The following is a 27,361-nucleotide window of genomic DNA, read 5'->3' as shown; positions in this document are numbered from 1 at the left end:
CACTCGCTGTCTTGTTGTAAGTACTGTTCATCTCTTCTATGCTTGTCTTCCCGCTGCTCAGCAGTTTGTCGTGAGGACACCAACATCTTGACTACCGGGGTGAGCAGGCAGCTAAGGGCGCAGTGAGTCTGGGGCGCTAACATGGCAGCAGCGCTGCCCGCCGGACCAATCAGCAACGCCCTGCGCTCGATCGGAGGGAACGAGCGTGCGCGTTCACGGCTGCATGGCGCGATCACGCAGCTGGTTGTGCTGTCACGAGCCTAGTGCGAGCCGCGGAGAGGAGGCTGGAGAATTAGAGCGGACATCAATTATACAGGACATCTTATTTACCGCGTTTAGTGCGTGATAACACGAGCAGGGCTAGCACTTAATACCGCTGCCCGGCCGTTAAGACTCTCTGCCGAGAGACTGAGACCGAGCGATTCCGGTCAACCGGTGATGTATTCCTGCATTTGAATGATACTGCTAGCCAGCTAGCTAGCTAGCTGTTGAGCTAGCTGTACGGTGCGTGACTCGGAGTAAGTTAACGTTAAATTCTCGGCCGTTATTTTTTATTAACACACCTGACTGCGTTAACCTGAGAGACATCCAAACAGCAGGTGATTTTAACTTCAGTCGGTTGGTGCTGTAGCTGTCGTGCGCGTCGCTTGTGTCCTAGCCAGATAAGGATTGAATGAAATAACGTTAGCTTGCCACAGGCAGCGGAAACGAGCCAGTTAACAGGGATAACGTTAACTTATCCTGCTGCTGGCTGATCCACCGTCATCCAGCTAATCTAGCACATGCTATCTGAGCTAGCCACCCACAGGCACACAGTCCGCCCGGTAGGTCACCGCCAGCCATAAAGTTGAAGCTAACGACTGGACCTGCGAGGTAGCTAACTCGTACCAAACGTCAAGTTGGCCATCTTCCGCTAGAGTCCAGTGTGAAAGGCTGACCAGCGCCAGGTCGTTTTTACGGATAAGGCCGGAGTGAGGACAGAAACCTGCAAACATGCCGGCTGTGTCGAAAGGAGATGGAATGCGAGGATTAGCAGTCTTCATTTCCGACATTAGAAACTGTAAGTGACATTGTCTTTCATTATAATTACTTTGTGCCATTTAACGGCAGTAGTATCAGGTGACACTGTGCCGTTTTACATGCTGTAGTGTAATGAGGAGGGAGGGCGAGAAGGGGGGGGTGTCTATTTTTTTTTTTTATCAACTGCTATTTACTCTACAATGTCACAATTAATACAATCAGTGTTTTACCATCGTGTACCACGAATAGACTTGCTGCAGCAGAACTGAGGGTCTGATGGTTAGATGCAGAAAACGGATCCTGGCTGGCTGTGGCTTAGGTCAGACTGAGATCACAAACATCTGTACGACATTAGTGATCCAGATGTCGAAACTAATCTGGGGACTGGAGGTTCACTTCACAGCCGAGAAACAGTGTTATATCATTGTAAACTGACGCTATGACAGGGCTAACAGTAATAAGTCCGACTGGAAGGAAGGCGGCGCTCTGTCAGCAGAATAAAACCGGGAGACCCCCCCGAATAAATATCATACCGGACCCCTGTCACAATCCACTGACCAATGTTAAATGAACATGGCATCATCAAATTAGTAATAGTTGGATAAAGTATGATTTGGAAGTGAACTAATGAATTTTAACTCATTCAAGGAAAGTGTTCTGTAATATTAGAAGTCTCTTTCTAAATACCATTACTTTATATTTAATGATAATATTTTCTCCTGTGATGTGACTTTATTCCAGTTCTCTCTTGTTATTATCATGGGGTGATGGCAGTGACTTTGCAGAATACTGCCATCTAGTTTGGAGTGATTGGCTGTTGTAATGTGTGATGTGTTTAAAGTAGGTAAATGGTTACAGTTGGGTTTGCATTAGGTGATAGGCTGTAATGGCCACCTCTTGGTCTAATCTGTGATGCTACTGGTTTCGTTGTGACTGAACAGCTTCTACATTATCGCCTTACGGGCACTTGCAGGTTGGATCTATGCACCAGTATTTAAAGTCCCCCTCCACTCAGAAATGTGTTTTTTTTTTCAGTGTCACTACTCTTGGATGTTTGACCTTCACTGAAATGAAAAATATTTGTATATTCATTAATAGTAAATGTAAGAATTTCTCTTTTTATGGAAAAATGTTGATGTGATACTGATATCAATTACATTAGCCAGAGCGAACTGCTGTTGAAGGAGGACCTGTACCAGTTTAAATTTTGAAACAAAGATCTGTCTCTAATATCAGACAAATAAAAGAAGCCCTTGTCTCTATTTCATAAGAAATACATTGCATGAACTAAAAAACAGGAAAATTACAACCAAATGTGGCAAAAGTTGTAATTAGGAGTTGTCAGATGACACTGATGTTGGAGGAAGAGTGTTGATTAATGTCCTGTAGTCTTACAGGTTATGTTTGGTCATAGTCACCCACCCTGCACTAAATAGACAGGAGAAATCATAAGTTATCATCCGAGTCGGCCAGTTTAGGTTTTTCTCTGACCTGGAATCAGATCTAAAATGAATCCAGCTGTGAGAACCCAACCATTCATCCGCTTGTTTATCTATACACAGCTTTGACTGTAGCTACCTGCCATATTACTTCTGACAACAGTGATAACAATGCACCTAGTAATTATTTACAACAGTGTAGGAGCAGCAGTAGATATGATGTTTGGAGTCAGACTTCTTGTTACTGCAGGTGTGATCATTATCTAAGGGTTCACAGTGATCAGCTGAGAAATGACAGGTGTCATAAAATCCTAGTTATTAGTTAATCTGACAAATATGATAAAACTGCATTGCAACTCAGTGAATATCAATATGTAATAAAATTTAGCTTCATGTTAGTTCATTAAATTTACCTTTCTCTCTCCCTCTCTCCTTGGCCGGGTGTCAGCATCTGTAGCCACTTCCTGTATATGTAGTTTCAAATTAAAAGTCCTCCACTGAGTCATGTATCTTCATGACTTTGCAGCAGCAGCAATAATAATTATTAAAATATACAAGGCGGAAGCACTGAAACTTAGAAGTAAAGTGGATGTACTAGAAACAGTATGCAAGAGTGAGACATATCTCAGTGGGATACTACTGCCCAGTGGGCAGTGTCTGTAATTGTTCCACAGGGTCGGCCATTACACTTATTTCATGGGTTTTCATTGGTTCACATTGGTTCACAAAAACAAACTGTCAGGTTAGTGTATTTGTCTTGAAATTCAAATCTGTGTAGAACCACCTGCAGGTAAGTGTCTTTCCACTAGTCGTCTTGGATTGCGTTTGTCTTGACCGGTGTGGAGTTAGTTTTACTGGACCAACTAGTATCATCAGTCTGAGAAATGTTCGACAGGGTTGACTGATGAAGGACAGGTCTAACACCAGCAGTGAGTGAGTGATCCACCAGGTCAGCTGTGAACACACGTTCTCACTGTCTCCCATACATTGATTCATGAGTAATGGCGCAGCACAATATCGACACTGACTGCCACAGATTGATTTCTATTTTTTTTTACTATTTCAACTGTTTAAAATTTTATTTCATTGTAGAGCTGTGTGCAGAGCATTGATTCACTCAGCCAACCCCCCCCCCCCTCCCATCAACACATTGAGCAAACAGGAAACAAGGAAAGAAAGAGAGAGGGATGTGAAAATACAACAAAGGTCCCAGCTGGACTTGAACCATGGACTTTGTGGTTGTTTGCTGTAACTATTCACCCACCAGGGTGCTCCACTAATAATAAATAATAAAATAAATGACAGTCTTGACATTAAAGCAACAGTGAGGTTTAAAGTAGGAACATAGATTCACTGTCATTTATCCCATCCTCTGTCGTCCCTGTTTCTGCTGGTGTGCTGGTGTAGACTGTAAATAAAGATGGACGTAGCCTCTGTGACATCACCCACACGTTTCTGAAGGAGCAGTTTCGAAGCTCAGAGTGAGCTCTTCCACTGTTGCCATTTTGGCAGAGCCTGACTCCACCCCTAACTCCCAGCTAATCCAAAAATGGACAAAGAGGTGGGGCATGTGTGGAGCTGAGACTTTGGTGCATGCCTGTCTGTGGAAAGCATACACTCCTGTCACTCAAACTGTCACTGTTGGAGCCAGACTCTAGTGGTTATAAGAGGAACTGTAGGTTTTGTTACTGCAGTATTGGCCTCATTTCCAGCCTCGGAGGTTGCCCCTTGGTGTGGAATCACTGGTGATGCTGGAGTAAGGAAGAGGGGCTGATCTGGGAGTGGGTGCTGAACAGTCAGGGTTCATACAGACAGCCCCTCAGTTTAGCTTTTTAACAATTTTCTGTCAGCCAGGTTTGCTGTGGTTGTGTGACACATACTCAGTGTTTCCTGTGGATCAAGAGGTTTAGCGTGGGGCATGACAGGGGTTGTTGGTGGGCGACGCACGGGTGTTATTGCCTTGGGAGGAGAAAAAAAGACATCAGACCATTGTTAATTTGTAGCCTACATGTTTTTCTTTTTGTTAAACAACATCCCCTCAGAACTCTTCATAATAAAAGCTCACAATCGTTTGAACTAAAGCATTGCAGGAAAAAATGAACTTTCTTGCGTCTTTATTTTGTTGACAAAAATGAACTGTTGCTGCCATGACGGAGTAATATTGTAGAACCAGGCCTAACGCCTGATGTGACTGACAGTGTCTATCATTCACTTTCAACATGGATAAAGGTATAATAAGCATCTGACGGTAGGGGTAGATTCTCTATTTCGACATTAGCTATAGCTTAACGTGAGACTGTCAGTTCCATATTGTAAGATTTAAAGAAAAATCTGTCTGTGTAAATTCTCATTCGTCCAGGTCATAGTTATCTCTTTCTCAGATTAAATCGAAGGCAACTGGACTTGTATTTGTCTGTGGAAGACGTTTCGCCTCTTATCCAAGCGGCTTCATCAGTTCTTATGTATTGGTCTCTCTAGTCTGCACTAGTCTGACCAAGACTACTCCACTTTCTTGGTCAGACTAGTGCGGACTAGAGAGACCAATACATAAGAACTGATGAAGCCGCTTGGATAAGAGGCGAAACGTCTTCCACAGACAAATACAAGTCCAGTTGCCTTCGATTTAATCTGAGAAAGAGATAAAGAAAAATCTGATTATCAAAATAATGTGGCAGGCCAGATATTATTGCTGGCGGGCCAGTTTTGGCCTTCGGGCCACCAGTTGCCTACTACTGGAGTAGGGGGAACATACAACGTGAAGACAGGTGAGTGTAAAAATGAATGTGCACAAATATTCTCAAGTCGCGCCTACGGCTGAATCACAGCCGTGGTTACATCCTCTACCAACTTCACTGTAACTCGTGTCATATTGCTTAAATATAGGGTAGTTATTTTTCAGTGAGAGAACACAACTATGTTTTTTTTTAGCGGTTGCTATAATAAGTCTTAAGCTGTCTGTCTTCAGTGCTTCACTCAACAACGTAACAACAGCCTAACTGCACCTGTGGAATATGACTCAGTTTAAGTAGCGGGTTTGTTGTGGGAGGGGAATCTCTCCTGGGGTGTAAGAGAAGTAGCCTACTAGTGTGTTGGCGCAGTAAGTGTGTGCCCGTAGTCAAGTTACTTTAGCCAGCCATAAAGGGTGTAGCTAACAAAGTATAGTATGCTAGCTACTGAAACGAAAGCCAACCCAGCCTTTTAAGAGCGCGAGGAGAAAGATGCGTCTGAATTCCGTAGTACGTGCACAGGGGAGCCCCAAGGCGTTTTTGTTAGATTTTTTATTTTTATTTATTTATTTATATGTTTGTTTGTTTGCCACAGCGGCAAAGATTTTTGCGTGGCGTGTCGCCATGCAGAGGTGTTACTAGCGGAAACACTGCTGTTACCTGCTCTATGTTCTGTATTTGAGGTTGTATTTCCTCTGTTGTAATACTCTTATATGGATGTCTAAAAAAACAAAACAGTGGAACTCAAGTCTGTGGTACTATGTCCTATGTCAAAACAAAATACACAGCTGCACAGGTGTAGCATCAATCCCTGACAGTTGTACATATTCTAGTGAGCTAGCCTCTTCAGATGGAAGCTCATAAGATGTAGTCATTGCCTTTCTACAGTGAGTGTGCTAAGCCTTCACCTGCTGTCTCACTGACAGAAGTGGACTGTCTGTTGTGAGCCTGATTAAAATGGCCGCCTATCTGGTGGTAGTGGAGTTCTTCTTCTCTCCTCACTCTCATCAATTAAACTAATAATCACTGACGTCTTATACTCAAACCTTTAATTACACATTAGCTTTGAGAGTGAAAAACCCCACACTGAGACTGTATGGTGTCTTTAATATGGTTGAAGTACTGTAAATAAAATACATATACAGAGAGAGATTACTAATACTGATAATGAGGGAGATTACAGATACAGATTATAGATAGAGATTGCAGTACAGATAGAGATTACAGATGCAGACACAGATTTCAGATATGTGTTGGTGCTTGTTGCTGTAAAGAGCATCTGAGACATGTATGTTGCTGGGTATAGAAACACAAATGAGTGTTTGCAGTTTAGATATTGATGCAGCTGAGATGCTTTAATCCGACAGGACAATATGGTGCTAACCCTAACCCATACATCACATTAAGGAGCTGCTGTGCCCCTGGGTTAAGAAATAAATGCACCATGCTTCCTTTATTGAATCAAACTTATTTCAGTGTCAACTGCTCGTTACTGGTCAGAAGTGGTGGGGCCAGGGAAAAGATGTAGCAGATTTGTTGGCCCTGGAGTTACTGAATCCTTGTCTTTATCCAACCTGGGTGTCAGAACTCAGACACTCACACTGGTTGACTTAACTAATTTACTAACACACACTGGATGAAGCTGTGAGAAGATCTGGGGATTTTGTAGCACAGCTGTGGAGCTACAATAAAATCAGTCAGACAAATGCACCGTATATTGTCCCACAACATCTAGAAGATGATCAAAGAGATGGCGACCTTAAAAACCTGAACACTGTTTACAGCCAGGTCCAACCTGTTCATGTTTTAAATGCTGACACTGAACTGCTTCCTTTCCCTCATCAGGTAAGAGCAAGGAAGCTGAGATCAAACGGATCAACAAAGAGCTTGCTAACATCCGCTCCAAGTTTAAAGGGGACAAGGCTCTGGACGGCTACAGCAAGAAGAAGTATGTTTGCAAGCTGCTCTTCATCTTCCTGCTCGGCCATGACATTGACTTTGGACACATGGAGGCAGTCAACCTGCTGAGCTCCAACAAGTACACAGAGAAACAGATCGTAAGTCTTCCACTGGCTGTGCTGTGTGTTTAAAGCTTTGTTGGAGTTTGTAGCTGTGCCAGAGTTTTCCAGTTCCAGTTCACTCCAACACATTTGATTTGTGAATGATGTGTTCCCCCCCCCCCCCTTTCAATAAATTGTAATTATGACAAGACGTGACTACAGTTAATCTCGAATGTGTATATTAAAAAAAAAAAAAATGTAAAGAAAAAAAATGAAGCAACAAACCACAGACACCTGACCAGTCACTAACCAGAGATGCTTGAAGGGATTACTTTAACAAGTAGATGAGGTGTTAAAGAATATTGGAGTTCATGTCTGGGGGACTGAAGAATCTGAACCAGGACTTTAGACAGACCAGTATATCAGACCCTCTGTTGATTCACATCAGAACTAAGGTTTCTGACTCAGTGTTGACACAACTAGAAATCAATGACCTGTGTGTCATCAGCCGCGCACTGGCCTCAGTTACAAAGTATCATGCTAGATATCAGCTACTACACAGTGTTGTTCTAATACATACAGTGATCTTGTACCCTACCTGACCCTGACTGGGTTTCATGTCTAAACTATTGGTTCATGGTTCACTTACTGTGAGTTTTGAGTCTGTAAATGGCAGCACAGATAGACCACTACCAGATTGTAGACCTCCACCATGGCCAAATAATCATCACAATCAATAATCAATCAGATCAATATTAAGCTTGTGTTTCCAGTCGGACACGGACCTCTCCGACCAAGCCAACTGATTGGCTGTCAGAGAACATGATAATAAGTTTAACACCACGTATCTTGCACTGCATGTCATTGTTGTCTTTTTTTATCAAAGTATTTCCAGACATCACTTTTCCTGGTCATGACTGCCATGGTGCACGTAACGCCAACCGAGTTGAACTATTCTAGCCAAAAGCAACACATGTGCAAATAGTGAAACGCTACTTGAATAATGACGTCAACAACGAATACCCGAGTACTTGTATCCAACCGTAAAAAGAACTTTCTTAAGAACAACTTAAGAAAGAATTTAAGAAAATACTTAAGAAGATGTTGGTGAATGAGGCCCAATGTTCCCTGAGAAACTGATGGAAATGTAGAAAAATGTTCTATCCTAGTGTTGAGGAAAGTAATGAAACGTCCTGGATCCACATCTTTAACCAGATAAGCAACAACATTTAAAGGATTCTTCTCTGGTCCATGACCCATCCCTGCACCAAGTCTGGTTCAGTAGTTTTCCTGTAATCCTGCTGAAAAAAAAAAACAGATGGGGTTAAACCACAACATCCTAGGTGGAGGTAATAAGCTTTAAGGTAAATTTGTAATGAAAGTGCAGCAGGCTTCATGTGAGAACTAGTACAAATAGATTTTTTCCTCAGTGGCTCGTATGAGTGATCTTAAAGTGATTTAAAAGAGTGTCCTATGAGTCGTGAACAGATAGTCAAACTACAATCATGATGCTTTTTATTGGGCTGCATTTGAAGTTTAATATGATGCTGACATGACAGTGTTCTTCTTTTGAAATGTAAAAGATGGACACAGTTAACTGCCGTAGATGCTAAAGCAGAACTACCTCGGCCCTGTGGCTGTTTCCTGACTCCGTCTGATGGACTGTTTTCTCAGGAACAGGAAATGTTGAGTTTGCAGAATAATGTTGAGTCAGGATCCAAGTGGTTTGAGAGCGGACTGCTGCACCAGCAGTAGCCCTGAAACCAGTTCCTCCAGAGTCCGTGCCTCCGAGTGTGGAGACCATCTGAGACTGTTAACCAAATGTAATGTAGTGGTTATTAATAATTGACCCAGTAAAAACATTGGAGTCAATGATGGTCTTCACCTCTTTCATATTAAGCCATGCAGTCAGTGAATGAGGCAGGCTGTCACTGGCACAACTCCTACTTCCTCCTTTCATGATGTTTGAATTATTTTTGATTATTAACCACAGATGTGAAGCATGTTGACTGTGACACTTTGAGTATTAAAAGTCTTTTACTTTTCATTTTCACCAACACACTCAATAATTGGTAAAGCTGTTCTGTGACGGTGCCACCTGCTGGTTAATGTGGGATTATCCTCATACTTAGGCTGTAGTGTGTGGTTAGCCTATTCTATTAATGAGATAGAGTGAACCTGTCAGTGTAAACACAGTCCAACAGCCACAGCTAGCATAGCTTCACTCAGAGCTGAACATTTGGAGCTTCATGAAGGGAGGACGTGTTTACAGGACTGTTGGATCAGAGTTAATAAGTTTGACCTTATACTCTGGACTATGACTATCATGAGCTATGTTATCATGGGTCACCCACTGAAAACTGGTCTCCTCTGTTACTCTAGGGTTACCTGTTCATCTCAGTGCTGGTCAACAGCAACAGTGAGCTAATCCGTCTGATCAACAACGCCATCAAGAACGACCTGTCCAGCCGTAACCCCACCTTCATGTGCCTGGCTCTTCACTGCATCGCTAACGTAGGGAGCCGTGAGATGGCCGAGGCCTTTGCAAGTGAGATCCCTCGGATCCTGGTTGCTGGGTGAGTGTGACCTCTGTTCTAATGTGTTGCTGTGAGTGATGGAGCCAAATAGTTAACTGTGATTTAACCTCCGGTCATGTGACTGATGCGCCACAGGGATACGATGGACAGTGTGAAACAGTCAGCTGCTCTGTGTCTGCTGCGCCTCTACAAGACTTCTCCTGACCTGGTGCTGATGGGGGAGTGGACATCACGCGTGGTGCACCTGCTCAACGACCAACACATGGTGAGAGAGAACCCCCCCACCAAAATAATTGCAATATGACTTTTTTTTTGCATATCGTGCATATCCTGTAATGTTAAACAGTTCTTTGCACACTTAAACAAAAGGAGAGTCAGGATGTTCCATACTGGTCAACAATCTTGATCAGGATCAGTTCAGGTTATTTCATTAACTAGCTATAAATCCAGGTTTTTGCTTCAGTAGTGACGGCTGTTAAAAAACACCCCACTGTGCTGTGTTAAAGCTCTGTCCACACGGTGTGAGGGAGTGACCCATTGAGCCACAGAGTGTGTGGAAACAGCAGTCTTATAATGTACAGATGATGTTGATAACATGATACTAACCAGAGGTTTAATGAAGTTCAGTTTAAATGTCTCGAGCACCAACATGTCCAGAATCGGTCCTGTACATTATGCAGCTTATGTTTATGTGTGTGAATGTTAAATGGAATAATTATAAGAAATTAAATTGTTAAATCTGTTAAATATATGTGTGTCTCTCTCTCTGGGGTTTAGGGTGTGGTGACAGCAGCCATCTCTCTCATCACCTGTCTGAGCCAGAAGAATCCAGATGAGTTCAAAACCTGTGTTTCCCTGGCCGTTTCCCGACTCAGCAGGGTGTGTGTGTGTGTGTGTGTGTGTGTTCAGGCATTGAACAGTTTATATATTGTGTATACATTTACACTTGGGGCAACTGTGGCTCAGGATGTAGAGCGGGTCGTCCACTAATTACAAGGTCGGTGGTTTGATCCCCGGCTCCTCCAGGCTGCATGTTGAAGTATTCTTGGGCAAGATACTGAACCCCCGTTGCCCTGATGGCTGTTCCATCAGTGTGTGAATGTGAGTGAATGGTTGAATGTGGCAGAGCGCTTTGAGTGGTCAGTAAGACTAGAAAAGCACAATGTAAGTGCAAGTCCATTTACCATTTCCATTTACTCACACCCACACTGGCAGTACACCTGTCATTAAAAGGTTTTTTTTTTACAGAGATATCAGCTGTGACTGGGTTTTACTCATAGGTTCATAGAAAACACTGGTGGTATTGAAGCGGGATTCACAGACAGATGTGTAGACCGTTGATGAGCTCAGGACCAAGACTAATGTGGACTGTGGTTCAGCACAGAACAAAAACAACTTAACTGTTAAGACAAATACACTTGTGAAAAAGATATGTAATGAAAGCAGGATATCTTACAGTTTAACTATAAACTTTATTGTCAAAAATGACGTCAGTACACTGAAACGGTAAACTTCATTGGGAATTAAATAAAATAACTAAAAAAATAAATAACTACAAATAAAAAAATAAACAAAAACAAATATGTATATATATATGTGTGTGTGTGTGTGTGTGTGTGTGTATACACACACATATATATATATATATATATATATATATTTATTTTTATTTTTTTTTTTAACTTGAATGAAAACAAATGATCAAATATACATAAAATGCTGCCTATATAACTTGACTTGACCTGAGCATTTCCACTGCATTATTGCTTCTTAATAAAAGTATTCATATCAGTGCATATCGGAGAATATATGTGCCGATACTGATATATCTACTAATATCAGCCAACTGATATATCGGTCGGGCTCTACAAAACATTATAAATCTGACCTCTCATGCTTCTGACACTACATTTTGTATTACAGTGTATTATATACACTGCATATAATAAGCTGTATTATATACACTGTATATAATAAGATGTATTATATACACTGCATATAATAAGCTGCATTATATACACTGCATATAATAAGTTGCACTGTGTTGAGGATGTTGAGCAGTGTGTGGAACAGGTTCAGGTTTAACTGACCATAATAAACCTGAAGAAGAATCCCGTTCTTTCCCCAGATTGTGTCGTCAGCCTCCACTGACCTGCAAGATTACACCTACTACTTTGTGCCAGCGCCGTGGCTCTCCTGCAAGCTGCTGCGCCTGCTGCAGTGCTACCCTCCACCAGAGGATGGCGCTGTCAAAGGCCGCCTGGTAGAGTGTCTGGAGACCATCCTCAACAAGGCTCAGGAGCCCCCCAAGTCCAAGAAGGTCCAGCACTCCAACGCTAAGAACGCCATCTTGTTTGAGGCTATCTCACTTATCATCCACTATGACAGGTGAGCCTTCAACAACATGAGTATGCAGTACAACAACAGACACAAAGTCTGACACACAGTGAACGGTGACGGTGTTTCAGCTAGTAGCTCAGCAGTGGAACATCTTTAGTGAACTTGAATGATTGTTGAAGTTATTATTTAAAGAAGACCTTGAAGGTGAACTGTGTGTGTGTAATCTATGCATTTATGTATGTATGTATACACATGTATATAGGTGTATATATATATGTGTGTGTGTCTGTGTGTATATATATATATATATATGTGTGTGTATACACATACACGCACATATGTATGATCAAGGCATTTTTTAACTGATCGGTATTGGCTTTATTAATCCCTAACCTAAGCCCGATTGTTTTACATCAGCTGTCACACAGGTGTTGTAAACAGAGAGCACAATTTGTGGCAGGACAAGGTTAAACTGCCTGCAGTGTTGAAATATTTTACAATGGAAAGCAAAAGGAACAGCCACTTGTAATGTTTGGCATGCGAGCATTTTCGCGAGGTGATAGTAACAGGGCTGCGTTCAATACAACCACACCTAAAAAATAAACACTCAACTGAATACAGTGAGTTTAGTCAGGCAACTCAGGCCGAGGAAGCACCGAGGCAACACACACTGGAGGATACTTTTAAAATAGAGAGATGTCCTTGAGACAGAGCCAAGGCCAAAAAGATTACAGAGTGGATCATTGAATTGATCACAATGACCAGCTAATTGCTGTGGAAGATTATTTTGTTAGAAACAAATGAAAACCAACCTGCACTGGGTGGAATTGTGATAATAGCCATATCAAATATTTTTAGTTTGTTTACTTCAGTTGTCTTAGTGCAATGCAGTTATTCAGTTGTTAACCATATACATTGGAGTGATTTCAATAATTAAAATAGATTTGAAGTTTGCACTGAGGAAAATAGTATGGGATCGGGACTCTGTATTGGCAGATACTCAATATTAAATGGTCGGGGGCAAAAATACTTAATCGGGACATCCCTAACACATATATATGTGTGTGCTGGTGTGTGTATACAGTGTCACTACCCGTCAAGAGTTGTGTAGGTTGTAGTTGGTTTAACCTCAGTGCTACTTATACGGATATGGATAAATATAGATTATTGCAGGATATCATGAATTCAGTATGACAAACATAGATGTCATGTCCCTCATTAATTATTACTATTACTATTACTTTATGATTCAGAGTGAGTCTCACTCAGTCCTGATGTGACCAGCTGTTGTGCTTTTTTTACGGTGTGAAGACACAGAGTTCCAGGTCTCTGAAATAAGTCTTGGTTTGTGTTTGTGTGTTTGTGTTGGACAGTGAGCCAAACCTGCTGGTGCGAGCCTGTAACCAGCTGGGCCAGTTTCTGCAGCACAGAGAGACCAACCTGCGCTACCTTGCTCTGGAGAGCATGTGCACTCTGGCCAGCTCCGAGTTCTCCCACGAAGCTGTGAAGACGCACATCGAGACTGTCATCAACGCCCTGAAGGTGAAGCCTCACATGCTGACCCACAGTCACTCAGCACGCAGGAGCAGTGTTTTGATCTGTCAATGATAAAGTGTAGCAGACCTGTACCGGTCACCACAACCCTACCAACCTTTCCACCTCATGTTCAGCTGTGGTCTACTGGTCAGTAGCAGTGACTGGTCTGTCTCTCTGTGTGTCTCTGCAGACGGAGAGGGATGTGAGTGTGCGACAGAGAGCAGCTGATCTGCTCTATGCCATGTGTGATCGCAGCAACGCCAAGCAGATAGTAGCTGAGATGCTCAGTTACCTCGAGACGGCAGACTACTCCATCAGAGAGGAGATGGTGGGTGTCCTGCTGCTTTCTTTTCTCCTCTAAAGGTCATGTGAGAATTGGTGAAGACAGTTGGTTTCATCAGAAATCAGTCTGAGAAAAGTCTCAAAGTGTGTTTGTCAGTGTTAATGTTTTCTTAAGCATGACTTTCAGCAGGTTTCAGACTTTCCAAACTGATGATCTGCTGTCGTCCTCACTAAGGTCCTGAAAGTGGCCATACTCGCAGAGAAGTATGCTGTGGATTACTCCTGGTACGTGGACACCATTCTAAACCTCATCCGCATCGCTGGTGACTATGTCAGTGAAGAGGTGTGGTATCGCGTCATTCAGATCGTCATCAACCGAGACGATGTGCAGGGCTACGCCGCCAAGACGGTCTTTGAGGTACGGCTACATGAAATCTAAAAATACAGCAGCAGTGATAAATATGCTGGTCTTTAGCTGAGGAGGACACACGGTTTTCAAGAGACAATACTTGTCATGTTTTTTGTGTCCTGGTCTCAGCCTCAGTTTCAGAGTCATTACAGCCCCAGTAAAAAATCAACTGAATGTTGACGTTGAACATGTTCTCAGAGTCATAATGTCAGCAGCAAAGCAGGTTTGAGACCTGTAGTGAAGATGTGATGATCCCAGTAATGAAAAGGTCACAACCACTAAGGGCAGATTAAATGTATGTGTGGCGCAGTCATGATCAGAAATTGGTAAACTGAGTCTCTCTCTCACCCAGGCCCTGCAGGCCCCTGCCTGCCACGAGAACATGGTGAAGGTTGGAGGCTACATTCTGGGAGAGTTTGGTAACCTCATTGCTGGTGACCCTCGCTCCAGGTACGTTGGTTTTTGGTCTGTAAGGCACCAAGTTGATCAGGGAAATGATAAATAGTAAATTTGCTGTCCTGTTGTCCAGCCCCCTGGTCCAGTTCAACCTTCTCCACTCCAAGTTCCACCTGTGCTCTGTGCCGACCCGTGCCCTGCTGCTGTCGGCCTACATCAAATTTATCAACCTATTCCCAGAGACCAAGGCCACCATCCAAGAGGTGCTGCGCTGTGACAGCCAGATCCGCAACTCAGACGTGGAACTGCAGCAGCGCGCTGTCGAGTATCTTAAGCTTTCCTCCATTGCTAGCACCGATGTCCTGGTTAGTCCTGATGATGATGATGATGATGATGATGATAATGATGATGATGTTGTGAGTTTTCAGTCAGGTGTTGGCAACTTTCAGTCCAAACCCACAGCACGAATCTCCCCTGTGTTCCCTCAGGCCACTGTCCTGGAGGAGATGCCTCCCTTCCCAGAGAGGGAGTCGTCCATCCTGGCTAAGCTGAAGAAGAAGAAGGGGCCTGGTGCCGTGTCTGTGACAGAGCTGGAGGACAACAAAAGGGAGGGTGGGGAGTTGAATGGAGGGGCCGACCGGGGGCCAGACACAGCGGCCATGGCTGCCTCTAACGCTGTAAGCAGACTCTCTGACCCTTATTCACAAGCTGCCTCTATACACACATCACCAGCTGTAACTTAAGTACCTCTGTCTTCCAGTCCACCCCGTCACCGTCAGCGGACCTCCTCGGGATTCGCTCCGCTGCCCCTGTTGGCGCCGCTCCAGCCAGCGCTGGCAGCTTATTGGTGGATGTGTTCTCTGAGGCAGGGCCTGCCGCACCTTCTGCCGCCGTCAACGATGACGGCTTCCTAAGGTGAAAGGTCATCTCTTGATGAGCAGATGTACAGCCCAGTGTAAGCCAAAGTCCAGTATGAGAGGCTGTAACAGAGTTGATAAAGCTAGAATTTCCTCCAGAGGAAAGAGAGATATAAAGACTGGACCAGAACATGATCAGGCTTATGTTGGCTCATATTCATCCAGTAAGATATTTACAGGCTCCAGACATCACTGCTGCCTTTACTCAGAGTGTTTACCTGCACGTTAGTAAGGACGGGAGCAGGGGAGAACCCAGCACATTTGGAGGCAGATCTGAATGAAAGTCACATGTTCAAAGATCTTCTTCAGACTTCTAGAGATACCCTTTCACTTTCACTCAGACGTACATGTTGTTCTGTTAAATATGAGAACATGTTCAGCTTTTCCTGTCATGCACACGTGTAAGAAGCTGGTTTCATGTCCACATGGTAGAGAAACCAGTGTCCTCCCAGAGGTCAACACCTTCTCTAGTTCTCTAGTTGTTACAGAAACCAGGTTCCTCATCTCCTTGACGATGAAGAAGAAGGCCAACTGTAACCTGGTTACCTAAGTGCATGTAAACACACTGACTATTCACACTGTGGCTCTCATACTGGACTGGGCTAAACTGGTCTTGGACCTCAATGAGGAAGCACCCTGACTTAGTCGTGTACTGTTGTCTCCTGTCTTCAGCTGTAAATGTAAATAGTTGTGGTGTTTGTGGTGTGTTTGTGCTGTTAGTCGACTGTACAACTATCTGTAAAGTGTCTGTGTTGGTTGTTGTTCTGTTGGCTCTGTCTCTCTCTGCTCTATCTTTGTCTGATATGGACCTGTCAACCTGGAGACTGACACTGTGTGACAGCTCAGTCAGCCAATCAGAGGTCACATACAGTTACCAATTCTAACATGTTGGGAGTCAGGCTGGTTTGAGTCTTTCCCAGTGCTGGATCAGTATGACTGATGTCTCTGTGCTGACACAAGACCTGTTTGCTTGACCCATATTAGCTTGGAGGTGTGAGGAGGAGGAGGGCTCTGCCTTTCAGTGACTTCCAGATTTATTCATTTACATGTTGTGTCATCTTAGCTGGATAGGTGAGCACTGTTAGATCAGGTTTGTTTATAGTTGGAGAGTGTGTGAGGGTGACTGTTTCGTTGAGAGGAAGTGGTTCTGTTAGAACAATTACAGCAAAGTGACCTTTAACATCAGAGAACTGAGGATTTCCATGGCTGTTGGAGCTGTGGAGGCTGTGTAAAGTATAGAAGTGTGTTGTAGGTCTAGTTAGATGAAAACATACCAGTGTGCTGTGGAGCTTCAGGTGCTGTGCTGTCAGCAGAGTCCATGGTACCGGACACCCCTCTGATATCTGGTATCATTCAGTTGCTGTTAGGCAGAATCACAGCTGGACAGTGTGGCTCCACACACACACACAAACACATACACACACACACAATGTCTAAAGGAGTGACCATGAGAGCAGCAGGAGGTGCTGCACACTGAACTTCATGGTTGGCAGGTCTGCTACACTTGTCTGTTCTTTTTTATCTTTGCTGTGTATGTGACTGTCTTTCGTCTTTTTCTCTCCTTCCTTTCTCTCCATTTCCGTGTGCGTGTGTGTGTGTTGTGTGTGTGTGCGCGCGTGTCTGTCTCCTGTCCTCTACCGTGATTGGACATTGACAGAGATCTGGAACAGCCCACTGAGACCTCTGATTCCCTATTGGTGGAGGGTTCTGGTGACTCGGAGTAAGGGCCCAGTAGTAACCTACAGAATTAGCTAGAAAAATACAAATATGACAGTGCCACATTCTTTTTCTAGGCTTTTTAATCTTTATGAATATATGATGCTGATGTACACTACACATGAGCCATGTAGGTTTACATAAAAGCACCTGAGTCTACACATACGCTGATGCCTGATCTGAAACTTTAACTCAATCAGCTGTTCTGTCTTTTCTTATCATCAGATGAACTGAGTAGAAACAGACAGAACTACCTCTACACTCGGTGTGTGTGGAGCTTTTTACCCTCTCATCAGACCCACTTCCATCAGCAGCAGCTCAGTGAAAAAGCTCTGATAAACCCACTAACGGTGTCATTCATTTTGTAAAAGGCAGTTTAGACATGAGAGCCATGATATGGATTTAGCTTTAGTTTGTTTCTTTGAAGAATAGATTTAAATTGTCGCATAAAGGGCACTGGAGGTGTAATCTTCTCTCCCCTGCTGAAAACAGCCTGGCAAAACTCTGCTTCCCCTTCCTGAGGTGCCGGATGGTTTGCCAGAGTTTGCCAAGTCCTTCTCCATAGCCTCCCCCTCTTGCACTCCTTGCACAAGCTGTTCTGTAAGTGGAAGTTGAAGACCCCACAGACAGGGGGTCTCGGCCAGACATTCCCAGTTCACCCTTGCTGCTTGTTTGGGTTTGCCAGGTCTCTTTGGCCCTTACCCCGCCATCTGATCCAACTCACAGTGTCCAATACATAGGGCTGCAGATATGATGATACAACCACATCATTGATTTTAGGCCTAAGGTGTTCTGGTACCAAGTACACTTATGAGCCACTTCATGCTCGAACATGGTGTTTGTTATGGCCAATCCATGGCTAACAAGAAGTCCAACAACAAAACACCACTTGGGTTCAGATCAGAGAGGCCCTTCCTCCCACCCCACATTTCACATACCTCATGAGCTGTAAATACATTGCAACCGTCCATCAAATATACAGCTGCAAACTTTTAACCTAAAACAAGGTCTCAGGGACAGCAGCTGTTGTGAAGTGGAGTAAATACAGTTTACACACAAACATTTTTCAGAAAAATGTTCATGGCATCAAGCTTCATGTGAAGACTACATATGTGCTTTTAAACATGTAAACAGTGGCTGAAGTAGAGTGCAGTCCGTCTGCATGTGGACAGTCAATAATGTTCTGTTGCCCAGCACAGAGGACTTGAAATGAACCACTGACTGGGGTTAAAGTGCTGACTGCAGAGTCCTGCTGCCTGTCAGGTTTTCAGCATTGCATTGTTCACCTAGTGTGGATGTAAACACTGAAATCAGAGGTAGAAGTCTGCACTTTACCCTCATGGATATTGTTTCATTTCTTATTCAGTGTGCTTGAGTACAGAACAAGAACAACATAAACTGTCCATATACATGCTGAGTGCACTGGAAACAGTAAAACTACTCAGCACATACCTGTTCATTGTGTAATGATATCATCTTTGTACAAACTGCTTTTACTAACAACCCCTGCATTTTATCCTTTTATCCTCCTTTCTTCTTCTTCTCTGGTGTTTTCTTTAACCAATCTCTATCACACTGTCACTGGACTGTGTTGAATGGATCTCCTCCCATATCTGCTCTGTCATTCACTCCTCTGTCTGTCTGTATCACCCCTCCTCTGTCCTGCTGTCTGCATCATCCCTCGCTGTCTGTCTGTGTCACTCCTCTTCTGTCCTACTGTCTGTATCATCCCTCCTGTCTGTCTGTATCATCCCTCCTCTGTCCTACTGTCTGTATCATCCCTCCTGTCTGTCTGTATCATCCTTCCTCTGTCCTACTGTCTGTATCATCCCTCCTGTCTGTCTGTATCATCTCTCCTCTGCCCTTTGGGTTGTCTCTTCATCCCTGTGCTGTCCTGTGGTCTCTCAGCTCTGCTCCTCCCTCTGAGGATCCTGCTCCTCCTCTGTCTGAGGCAGACGAACTTCTTAACAAGTAAGGCTTTTCTCTGTGTGTAAGTTTTTCATGTGTTTGCCTAGCTGCAGCTCTGCATGGCTGCTACAGGAAGTGTTTGACGACGTGTCAAAATAAGAAACATAAAATGAAAATTGATGCACGAAATCCCCAAAAAATCCAAAGGCTGACTTCCTGTCTGCCAAAAACATTCAAGTAAATTTATCCAAGCATGACCCTGAGTGACCCATAGTAACATAACATAACTGGGTCAGACCGCAGCATGGAGGTCAGTAGTTGTGTAACATTAGACTCTGCTCCTTCAGTTACAGTAATTAATTTAAATGTTAACCAGAGACTTTGTCTCCTTTTTCAGGACAATGGACTAAATGTCTCTTAACTCCAAAGATTTGTACCAAACATTTTATTTGTGTTGGTCCTGAGCTACTTCACTATTTATGTTTGATTATCAGTGATACTGTGGAAAAAGTCAAAGTAAAGTCACCTGATCAAAGTTACACTGGGAGACACAGACCTGTTCAGACAAGAACAAACTCTACTGAGCCTCTATTGGTAAATTATTGCTATTAGATGTTTTAATATTGTTCATTCAGGTGTTTCCAGATATGAGAGCAGAGCGACTGTCACAGTGACCTCTCAGTGTTTAACCTTTAAATGCCTCCATCCTGCAGGTTTGTTTGCAAGAACAACGGGGTTCTGTTTGAGAACCAGCTCCTACAGATCGGCATCAAGTCAGAGTACCGTCAGAATCTGGGTGAGTTCTCCACACCACCTTGTGGCGTTTGTCGACACGCAGGCATTGTTTAAATCATTTATCATCAAAAGGACAGGGCCTGGTGGAATACAGGTACATGTGGCCTTGGTTTGGTATTTGATTGTAAATGAGCAAGGCCGGTGTTTTTGTTGTTCATTGGTAAATGGCTGTGTTCTGTGGTGTTGGTTGTTACTTGGTGGACACAGTCATCTGCTGGTCTGGTGATTTAGGACTAGATCTTATCCATAATCAGACCCTGTGAAATTACTGCTGGGTGGGGGGAGATACACCTCTGTTTGTTAGAAGCTCTGTTTTAAAACCAGAGGGACACAGGGAAAGAGTCAAACACCAAAGAACTCCACTGATCAACACATCTATTGATCATTTATTATTGATCACTTTACTGTAAACTCTTTAGTTCCTGTCAGGATCCTGTAGGAATGTTGACTCAGCTATTAAAGTGATCTGATTGATAAATAGTTGGGCTGTTGACAAGTTTTGATCTTATCCTCTGAGCTGTGCCTCATAGGTTACTATGGTGATCTCTCCTAGTTACTATGGTGGTTTACCCTGGTTACCATGATGATCTGTCCTGTTACCATGGAGATCTCCCCTGGTAACCATGGTGATCTCTCCTAATTACCATGGAGATCTCCCCTGGTTACCATGGTGACCTCCCATAGTTATCATAGAGATCTACGCTGATTATCATGGGGATCTACCTGATTAACAGTCAGCCAGCTTCCTGATACAGGAACCCCTGAGTTAAGCCCAAAGAGCTGGATCAACCTCTGATTTGTGTTCTAGGTGCAGGCTGCTGGTCAGACATGTTTGACATGTTAATGTAGGAAATGACATGCTGTGTCTGTCTTTCAGGGAGAATGTACCTGTTCTATGGTAATAAGACATCAGTGCAGTTTGCCAGTTTCACCACCACAGTCAACTGTCCTGGGGAGCTGCAGTCTCATATCCTTTCTGTTTCTGTGTGTTCTGAAGCCACCAGAGCTTTAATTGGGAGAACTGGGACACAGTCAGGTATTCAGTCATTTCAAAGCAATCAACACCATCACCTCTATCATCATATTGTCTGTATGAGAAATGTAAGCTCAACTTCAGCACCTTGTCCTTTTATTTCCAGGGAATTTAAGAGACAAATCCAGTTAGAAAAACTTTATATTACTTTATAATTCAAACATTTTATACATATTACATAAATGAATCAACAGTGTCTCTGAAGTAGACAGCCTTGAATTCTGAGAAAAGTGAGTTGTACTGATGAAGTCTCTTTGAAGGGGCTATTTGTAAGTTTTGCTATCGCTACATAGCTAACATTAGCATTAGCAGTTGTTTACTAACCAGTCAAGAAGAAACGTGAGTTCAGCATCAAACTTGATTCCTTTACTCACCAACAGCTGTCTTCTGAGGTGGAAAGAAACACCTATGTTAACTCTTGTCTCTATCACATCTGTTCTGCGACTGAAGTTAGCATGCTAACCAGCTAGCTCCTGTCCATTTGGACTGTCTCGCCACTTTCTAAGACTGAGGTACTGTCCAGTCTGCCCTGAAGAAGTAGCTGCACAGAGGACGTATTATAACATAACGACAACTGAAGCTCTTGGTGAGACTGGTAAGTAAACAGCTGTCAATGCTGATGTTAGCTTTGTAGCAATAGCAAAACTTAGATACAGCTCCTTTATTTGTTACATGGCACTTTGTCTTAGGTTGATTTCCCTAATGAGGAAACGACAGTGAACATAAAGAACAGGTGTGGCAGTTTCTTTAAGTCTGAAAACCGTCTGCCCAAGAGTGGGAAAACAACAAAAACATTTTATTAGCTGAGCTGCTTCCACACTTACACAACATGTCATCATTCATGACCAACATCTGCTACATCTGAAGAAACAACTCACAGGCTCCATGATGGAAAAAGATATTGATAATTATTGATGACAATTTTGGCTGTATCACCCAGCTCTACTGTGAATCTTATGCAATAGTAGAGAGTACAAACACCTGAAGACCTTATAAAGTATCATAATGCTGGAGCTGAGGTCAGTGTGTGTGATGTCATGGTCCTTGACAACCGGCCACAGCTCAACGTTCAGACCAAACCAGTGGAACCACTGGTGGAGGGTGGAGCCCAGATCCAGCAGGTCCTCAACATCGAGTGTCTGACTGACTTCTCTGACGCCCCCCTGCTCAACATCAAGTTCAGGTGAGTCTATACAACCAACCCAAGACCTGTGGTGGGATTCAGACTCACTGATAGTCTGCAGGTCTCCTTCACAACTTGGTGTCACTTTCTCAATGTCTTAATCTGAGGTGTGTGTGTGTGTGTGTGTGTGTGTGTGTGTGTGTGTGTGTGTGTGTGTGTGTGTGTGTGTGTGTGTGTGTGTGTGTGTGTGTGTGTCTGTGTGTCTGTGTGTCTGTGTGTCTGTGTCTGTGTGTGCGCGTGATGTTCAGGTATGGAGGGGCTCTGCAGAACCTTACCCTCAAACTGCCTGTCACCATCAACAAGTTCTTCCAGCCAACTGAGATGACTTCACATGACTTCTTCCAGCGCTGGAAACAGCTCAGCCAGTAAGTCTGTGTGTGTTGTCAGTACAATTTCCTGTTTTTGTTTGTCAGAGACCAACCCCCTGTTTGTCCAACTGTGTTTGTCTTTCTGTAGCTTCTATCTGTCTGTCTGTAGCTTCTATCTCTCTGTCTGTAGCTTCTATCTGTTCAGTTTTACTCCTCTTTCCTGTCTGGACTTGAACTCATCAGTCTGATTTTACTGTTCACTGATCACAGCTGTTCACTCACAGCTGAAACCCAGTCTCTACTGGTGATACTGCTTCACATTAAAAGGGAAAGAGTGAGTGAGGGAAAGAGAGAGAGAAGGGGGTTAAGCAAATTAACAGCTCAGTAGAGTAGCTGCTCCTTCAGTGTGGCCCAGGACACACTGACATTCACACTGCTAAAAATGTGGCCACATGTGGTCCAGACCTCCTCTGAATGTGGTCTGAGTGATCGGATCTCAAATGTGTCCTCAATGCGTCTTTGGTGCGTTCACACTTGAACTTAGAGTTAACCACTTGTGATCGGATCACCTGAGAAAGATTTTAATACCAGGTCTGAACAGGGCCTTAGTGACTACCACACCTCCATCCCCTCCAACACCTCATCGAGGTGCAGTAGTTCACATTCAGACCAGCCACCACCCCTCCCCCACTGTGCAGAAACCTGAAGTCTGTGTGTACCTCTCCTCAGGCCTCAGCAGGAAGCACAGAAGATCTTCAAGGCCAACCACAGCATGGACACTGAAGTCCTGAAGGCTAAGGTATGTCACATTCTCCTGCTACACCTGTCACCTGATCTAATCAAACCTCCTCCTCAGACACACCTGTCTTGAAAGTGAAGGCTGTGTCTGTATATCTGTGTTAACATCAGGATGTTTGTCACTTCAGTTCATAAAATTAAAAAACAAAGAAAAAACATCTGGTATATGGTTCAGACATGTTCACTTTGAAGTGTCTCCTTCATCCTTTGTTGTGCGTGTGTGCGTGCGTGTGTGTGTGTGTGTGTGTGTGTAGCTGCTTGGACTAGGAACGGCCCTGCTGGACAACGTCGATCCAAACCCAGAGAACTATGTGTGTGCTGGAGTGATCCAGACCAAGGGCCAGCAGGTTGGCTGTCTGCTGAGACTGGAGCCAAACGCCCAGGCACAGGTAGAGCTCAGCTCAGCTTCTATTTACCATCACTTCAAACTAAACATATGGTTTAACACTGTCAGTGAACCAGGAACAGCTCTGTCATTACACCTGGAGGTAGGGATGTCATGAGAACCAATACTTCGGTAGCAAGTCGATGCTAAAATTCTGAGCATGTGATGGTACTTGTTGTTCTACAGAACCATAAGTATTGAAGTAACCGTAGATGTCATTGAGTAGGGTATTAGAGATACGATTCTTCCAGAACTGATGATGGCAGTATAAAAAATACTACCAATGTCGTAGGCACAGCAACATATTCACTCTGAGACTGGTGTATATAGATATTATGTATTTGACACAGGTCATCAGGGACAAGTTCTAGACAACCAACAGTCGGTATGTAAACTGCGTCACAGGAGGAAACAGCTCAGAGACAGACATCAGATCTGTGCACAGTGTTTCAGTTGTTCATTTTATATCAACAACATGTCGTCAACATGTTCATGTCGGAAATGTTACTGTTTGTGAACTGTGACAACTGACATCTGTTGTAACAACGCTCCACACACAATGTTCACAGATGCTATGTTTGCTTGTGTAAGTTAACGCTATCTTGCTTAGGCTAACACTAGCTTTTAATGGCTAACATAGTGACAGCTCCTAATGTGAGCAGGGACCTCACAACATTAGCATCTACAGTCATCACTGTTCAGTCTGTCAGAATATAACACTTGCTTTTTAATGAATATTGTCAGACCACTGGTCTGTCACCTTTTCAGTCAGTTTAAACTGCTGCTGTACACTGACTATAAAGAAGTGTGCGTGTGCATGCACAACAACTCAGTCAACTTCAGTTGTTTTCTATTTTTTGCTGTGGTATTGAATTTGGTATCGATAATAGCGGAATTTCAAAGGTGTTGGTACCAACTACCAAATTCTGGTCTCGTGACATCCCTACCTAGAGGAGAACCATGTCATCTCCTTCCTCTGTTTATCATCAGAGGATGGATCCTCTTACTGTCTGTCCTCTGGAACTGGACTGAGACTATTTTTAAACCTGCTCCACTTATGAAACCAGGTACTACATGTGGACTAGTTTTGGTGCCTGAACACAAACCTGATCACTGTGGCTGTAACGTTTCTCTGTCTGAGAGCAGCACAGGTCCCCAGACCCTGACCTGGGCCCACATTTCATTCAGTCTCATGAGGATTAGGGTCCTGTTGAGTTGCTGCTGGTCTTCTTTCCAAAATACAGGACCTCAGTCAGTGTTCATGTTTTCCCTTCACTCTGACAGCTTTTAATTTACATGTTTTTGTGTGTGTGTTTGTGTTTGTGTTTGTGTGTGTGGGTTCCACAGATGTACCGTCTGACTCTGCGCTGCAGTAAGGACTCTGTGTCCAGGCGTCTCTGTGAGCTGCTGGCCCAACAGTTCTAAGAGTCCAGACCTCTACCAAGACCAGTACTCCCACCCCCACCAGCGACCTGCCCCTCAGCCCTCCTGCCACACCTGTCCTCCTCCTCCCTCCAACAAAGAGTCTCTGAGTAAAAAAGGTGTAACCAACATAAGGGAAAAGCAGCCGCTGCAGCAACAGCGACCAAGTTATCATCCTCCTCTTCATCCTTGTTATCCTGTCCCAGATTCTGTTTATTAACATGATGCTACATCCTTGTTTTTGTTGGTGTTTACCTGTGTAGCTGGTGTGTGTGTGTGGCTAGGTGTGTGTGTGTGTGTGTGGGCGCGCGTGTGTGTGTGTGTGGGTGCGTGTGTGTGTGTGTGTCCCATAGTTGTTCTGGGGTCTCATTCTGCTTCATCCTGACTGCTCTGTAGTACTGCTGGTGTGTGTGTGAGTGAGAGAGAGAGAGTATGTGTGTGAGTGATTTCTTTTGAATTGGTAGAACATTCCGTGAAGTCAGATGGGAGAAGCTGTTCAACACACACATGTACTCACCCCCTCCCTCCACACACACACACACACACACACACTCACACACAGGTATACAATCTACGTGACTCCTTGTGGTTCTGGTGGGACCCACTAATGAAGTGGGACCTGAGGGTCCAGGACTCTGATCTGATTTTTGTTAATCATTCCCAGTGAAGATGCACTTAAGGTGCTGGGATCTGATCCAGCATGACACCCGCCCCCACCCCACCCCCCACCCCGACTCCTCCTGCCCAGTAATGACCAGTGACGACATGACCAGTAATGACCAGTATGATCAGTAAAGACCAGTCCCTCATTTCAATGAAGCAGTGCACTCGTGTTCTTGACGTGTTGTAAATATGTGCCAGTGGATCACTTTACTCTGAGACATTCCCATCATGCTTGTGTAGAGGCCTGTGGGTAGATGAGGGTCCAGGGATGAGACCTGGTATTGAAACAGATTCTAGAACTGTTTGAGTCCATCTCCTCCGTTGCCTGGGAGACAGCTCCTGGTGCTTGAGAAGCCTGGGAAGCGTCTGAGCTGCTCTGGTCCGATGAGGAGGGCTTCTCTTCACTGACGTCTCCTCTCCTGTGAAACGTCCTTTATGAAAACCTGAACGTCACCTTTGTGCAGCTGCAACTTCTCCTCCAGGACCACCTGCACAAGTGAGGTTCAGGGTTCAGTTTCACAAGAGAGAGGACTTCAGGGATCAGGAGTGAGTGGTGGTGAAGTTCCCTCCTCTGATGAGCAGTTAACAGCTGAATCAGTGAGCCACTCCACAGCTGGGGAGGAGATGGACCCAAACAGGATGACTCCACCTGAGAGAAGACACCACCTCTGCACACACCTGTAGATTTCCTCTGAAGCAGTGTACAGCCTCACCTGGATCAGAACTTAGTGGTCAGACTCTGTACAGATGCTGAATCCAGCACCAACGTATGACAGATTCATGACCCTGATTCTCCAGCCTGCAGTCTGTACACAACCACCACAGTACATGACAACACTGAGTGTGTGTGGACTGATGTGTCCAGCTGTGGAGCTCCTCCCAGGCTCCTGTCACTCACAGGTACTGATGATGTGGGAGAGGACAGGATGTCAGACAGCCAGACGTCCATGACAACTACCAGGGACTCAGAGTGTGTGTGTGTGAATGTGAGTGTGTGTGTTAGCAGGTAAAAAAAAAAGCCTAAAGACATTTCTAATACCTGGTCACATTACATTCTGTGGCTGCACGGCAATCACAGGACATTGAACTTTGTAGTGGAAAACGTAGTCATTTTGTCATTCTGTGAGTGTGTGTATGTGAGTTTGTGTGTGTGTGTCTCTGCAGTATCCACTAGCTAATGCAGCCTCATGTATCGGTGTTAAGAACCTGTCCAATACCTGTGTTAGAATTAAGATTTACTCTGTAATGAAAAAATGTGAAAGTAAAACTATGCCATATATCCAACACCACACCTCCTGTCTTTGTCTCACACACATGAACAACACGCACACAAACAAACATACAGATGGCAGCAGCAGAACTGGATGACACTGCGGTCGAACCCCTGGTCGTGCACTTAAATGCTCTGAGGTTTGTAAAGAAAGAGCTCCATGTTGGTGGGGTGGAGGGGTGGAACAGGTGTATACACTGTTAGAGTTATAGTGGAAATAATACTGATTTCCATAGGTGTAATTGTGTTATCAATAATAACAGTAAAATGAATTATAA

At 44.0% G+C, this 27,361-nt stretch overlaps 1 protein-coding gene across 4 annotated transcripts; it reads left to right on the top strand.

The window, feature by feature from the left end:
* Positions 1–231: 231 nt before the first annotated feature.
* Positions 232–27,097, top strand: ap2a1 (adaptor related protein complex 2 subunit alpha 1). 4 transcript variants are annotated; one of them, XM_056401107.1, is made up of 22 exons: positions 233–1,060; positions 7,031–7,242; positions 9,568–9,761; positions 9,858–9,987; positions 10,500–10,601; positions 11,851–12,110; positions 13,436–13,604; positions 13,789–13,926; positions 14,116–14,298; positions 14,642–14,739; positions 14,819–15,050; positions 15,174–15,362; positions 15,446–15,600; positions 17,260–17,322; positions 19,227–19,289; positions 19,940–20,022; positions 20,899–20,988; positions 22,114–22,237; positions 22,486–22,602; positions 23,275–23,344; positions 23,598–23,732; positions 25,076–27,097. In XM_056401107.1, exons 1-22 carry the CDS (start codon positions 994–996, stop codon positions 25,151–25,153), a joined length of 2,952 nt encoding a protein of 983 aa, XP_056257082.1. In that variant the 5' UTR covers positions 233–993; the 3' UTR covers positions 25,154–27,097. The 4 variants fall into 4 exon arrangements, with proteins under 4 accessions (XP_056257079.1, XP_056257081.1, XP_056257082.1 ...); XM_056401108.1 differs by lacking the exons at positions 17,260–17,322; positions 19,227–19,289 and having other exon boundaries at positions 234–1,060; positions 20,899–20,999; positions 22,116–22,237; XM_056401104.1 differs by lacking the exons at positions 17,260–17,322; positions 22,114–22,237; positions 22,486–22,602; ... (1 more) ...; positions 23,598–23,732; positions 25,076–27,097 and having other exon boundaries at positions 232–1,060; positions 20,899–21,224.
* The last annotated feature ends 264 nt before the right edge of the window (positions 27,098–27,361 follow it).

Source organism: Seriola aureovittata, chromosome 17 (assembly GCF_021018895.1).
Source record: "Seriola aureovittata isolate HTS-2021-v1 ecotype China chromosome 17, ASM2101889v1, whole genome shotgun sequence".
Lineage (NCBI taxonomy): Eukaryota > Metazoa > Chordata > Actinopteri > Carangiformes > Carangidae > Seriola > Seriola aureovittata.
Note: the sequence above shows the minus strand (reverse complement) of the source record. Positions and strands in the feature narration are given on the sequence as shown.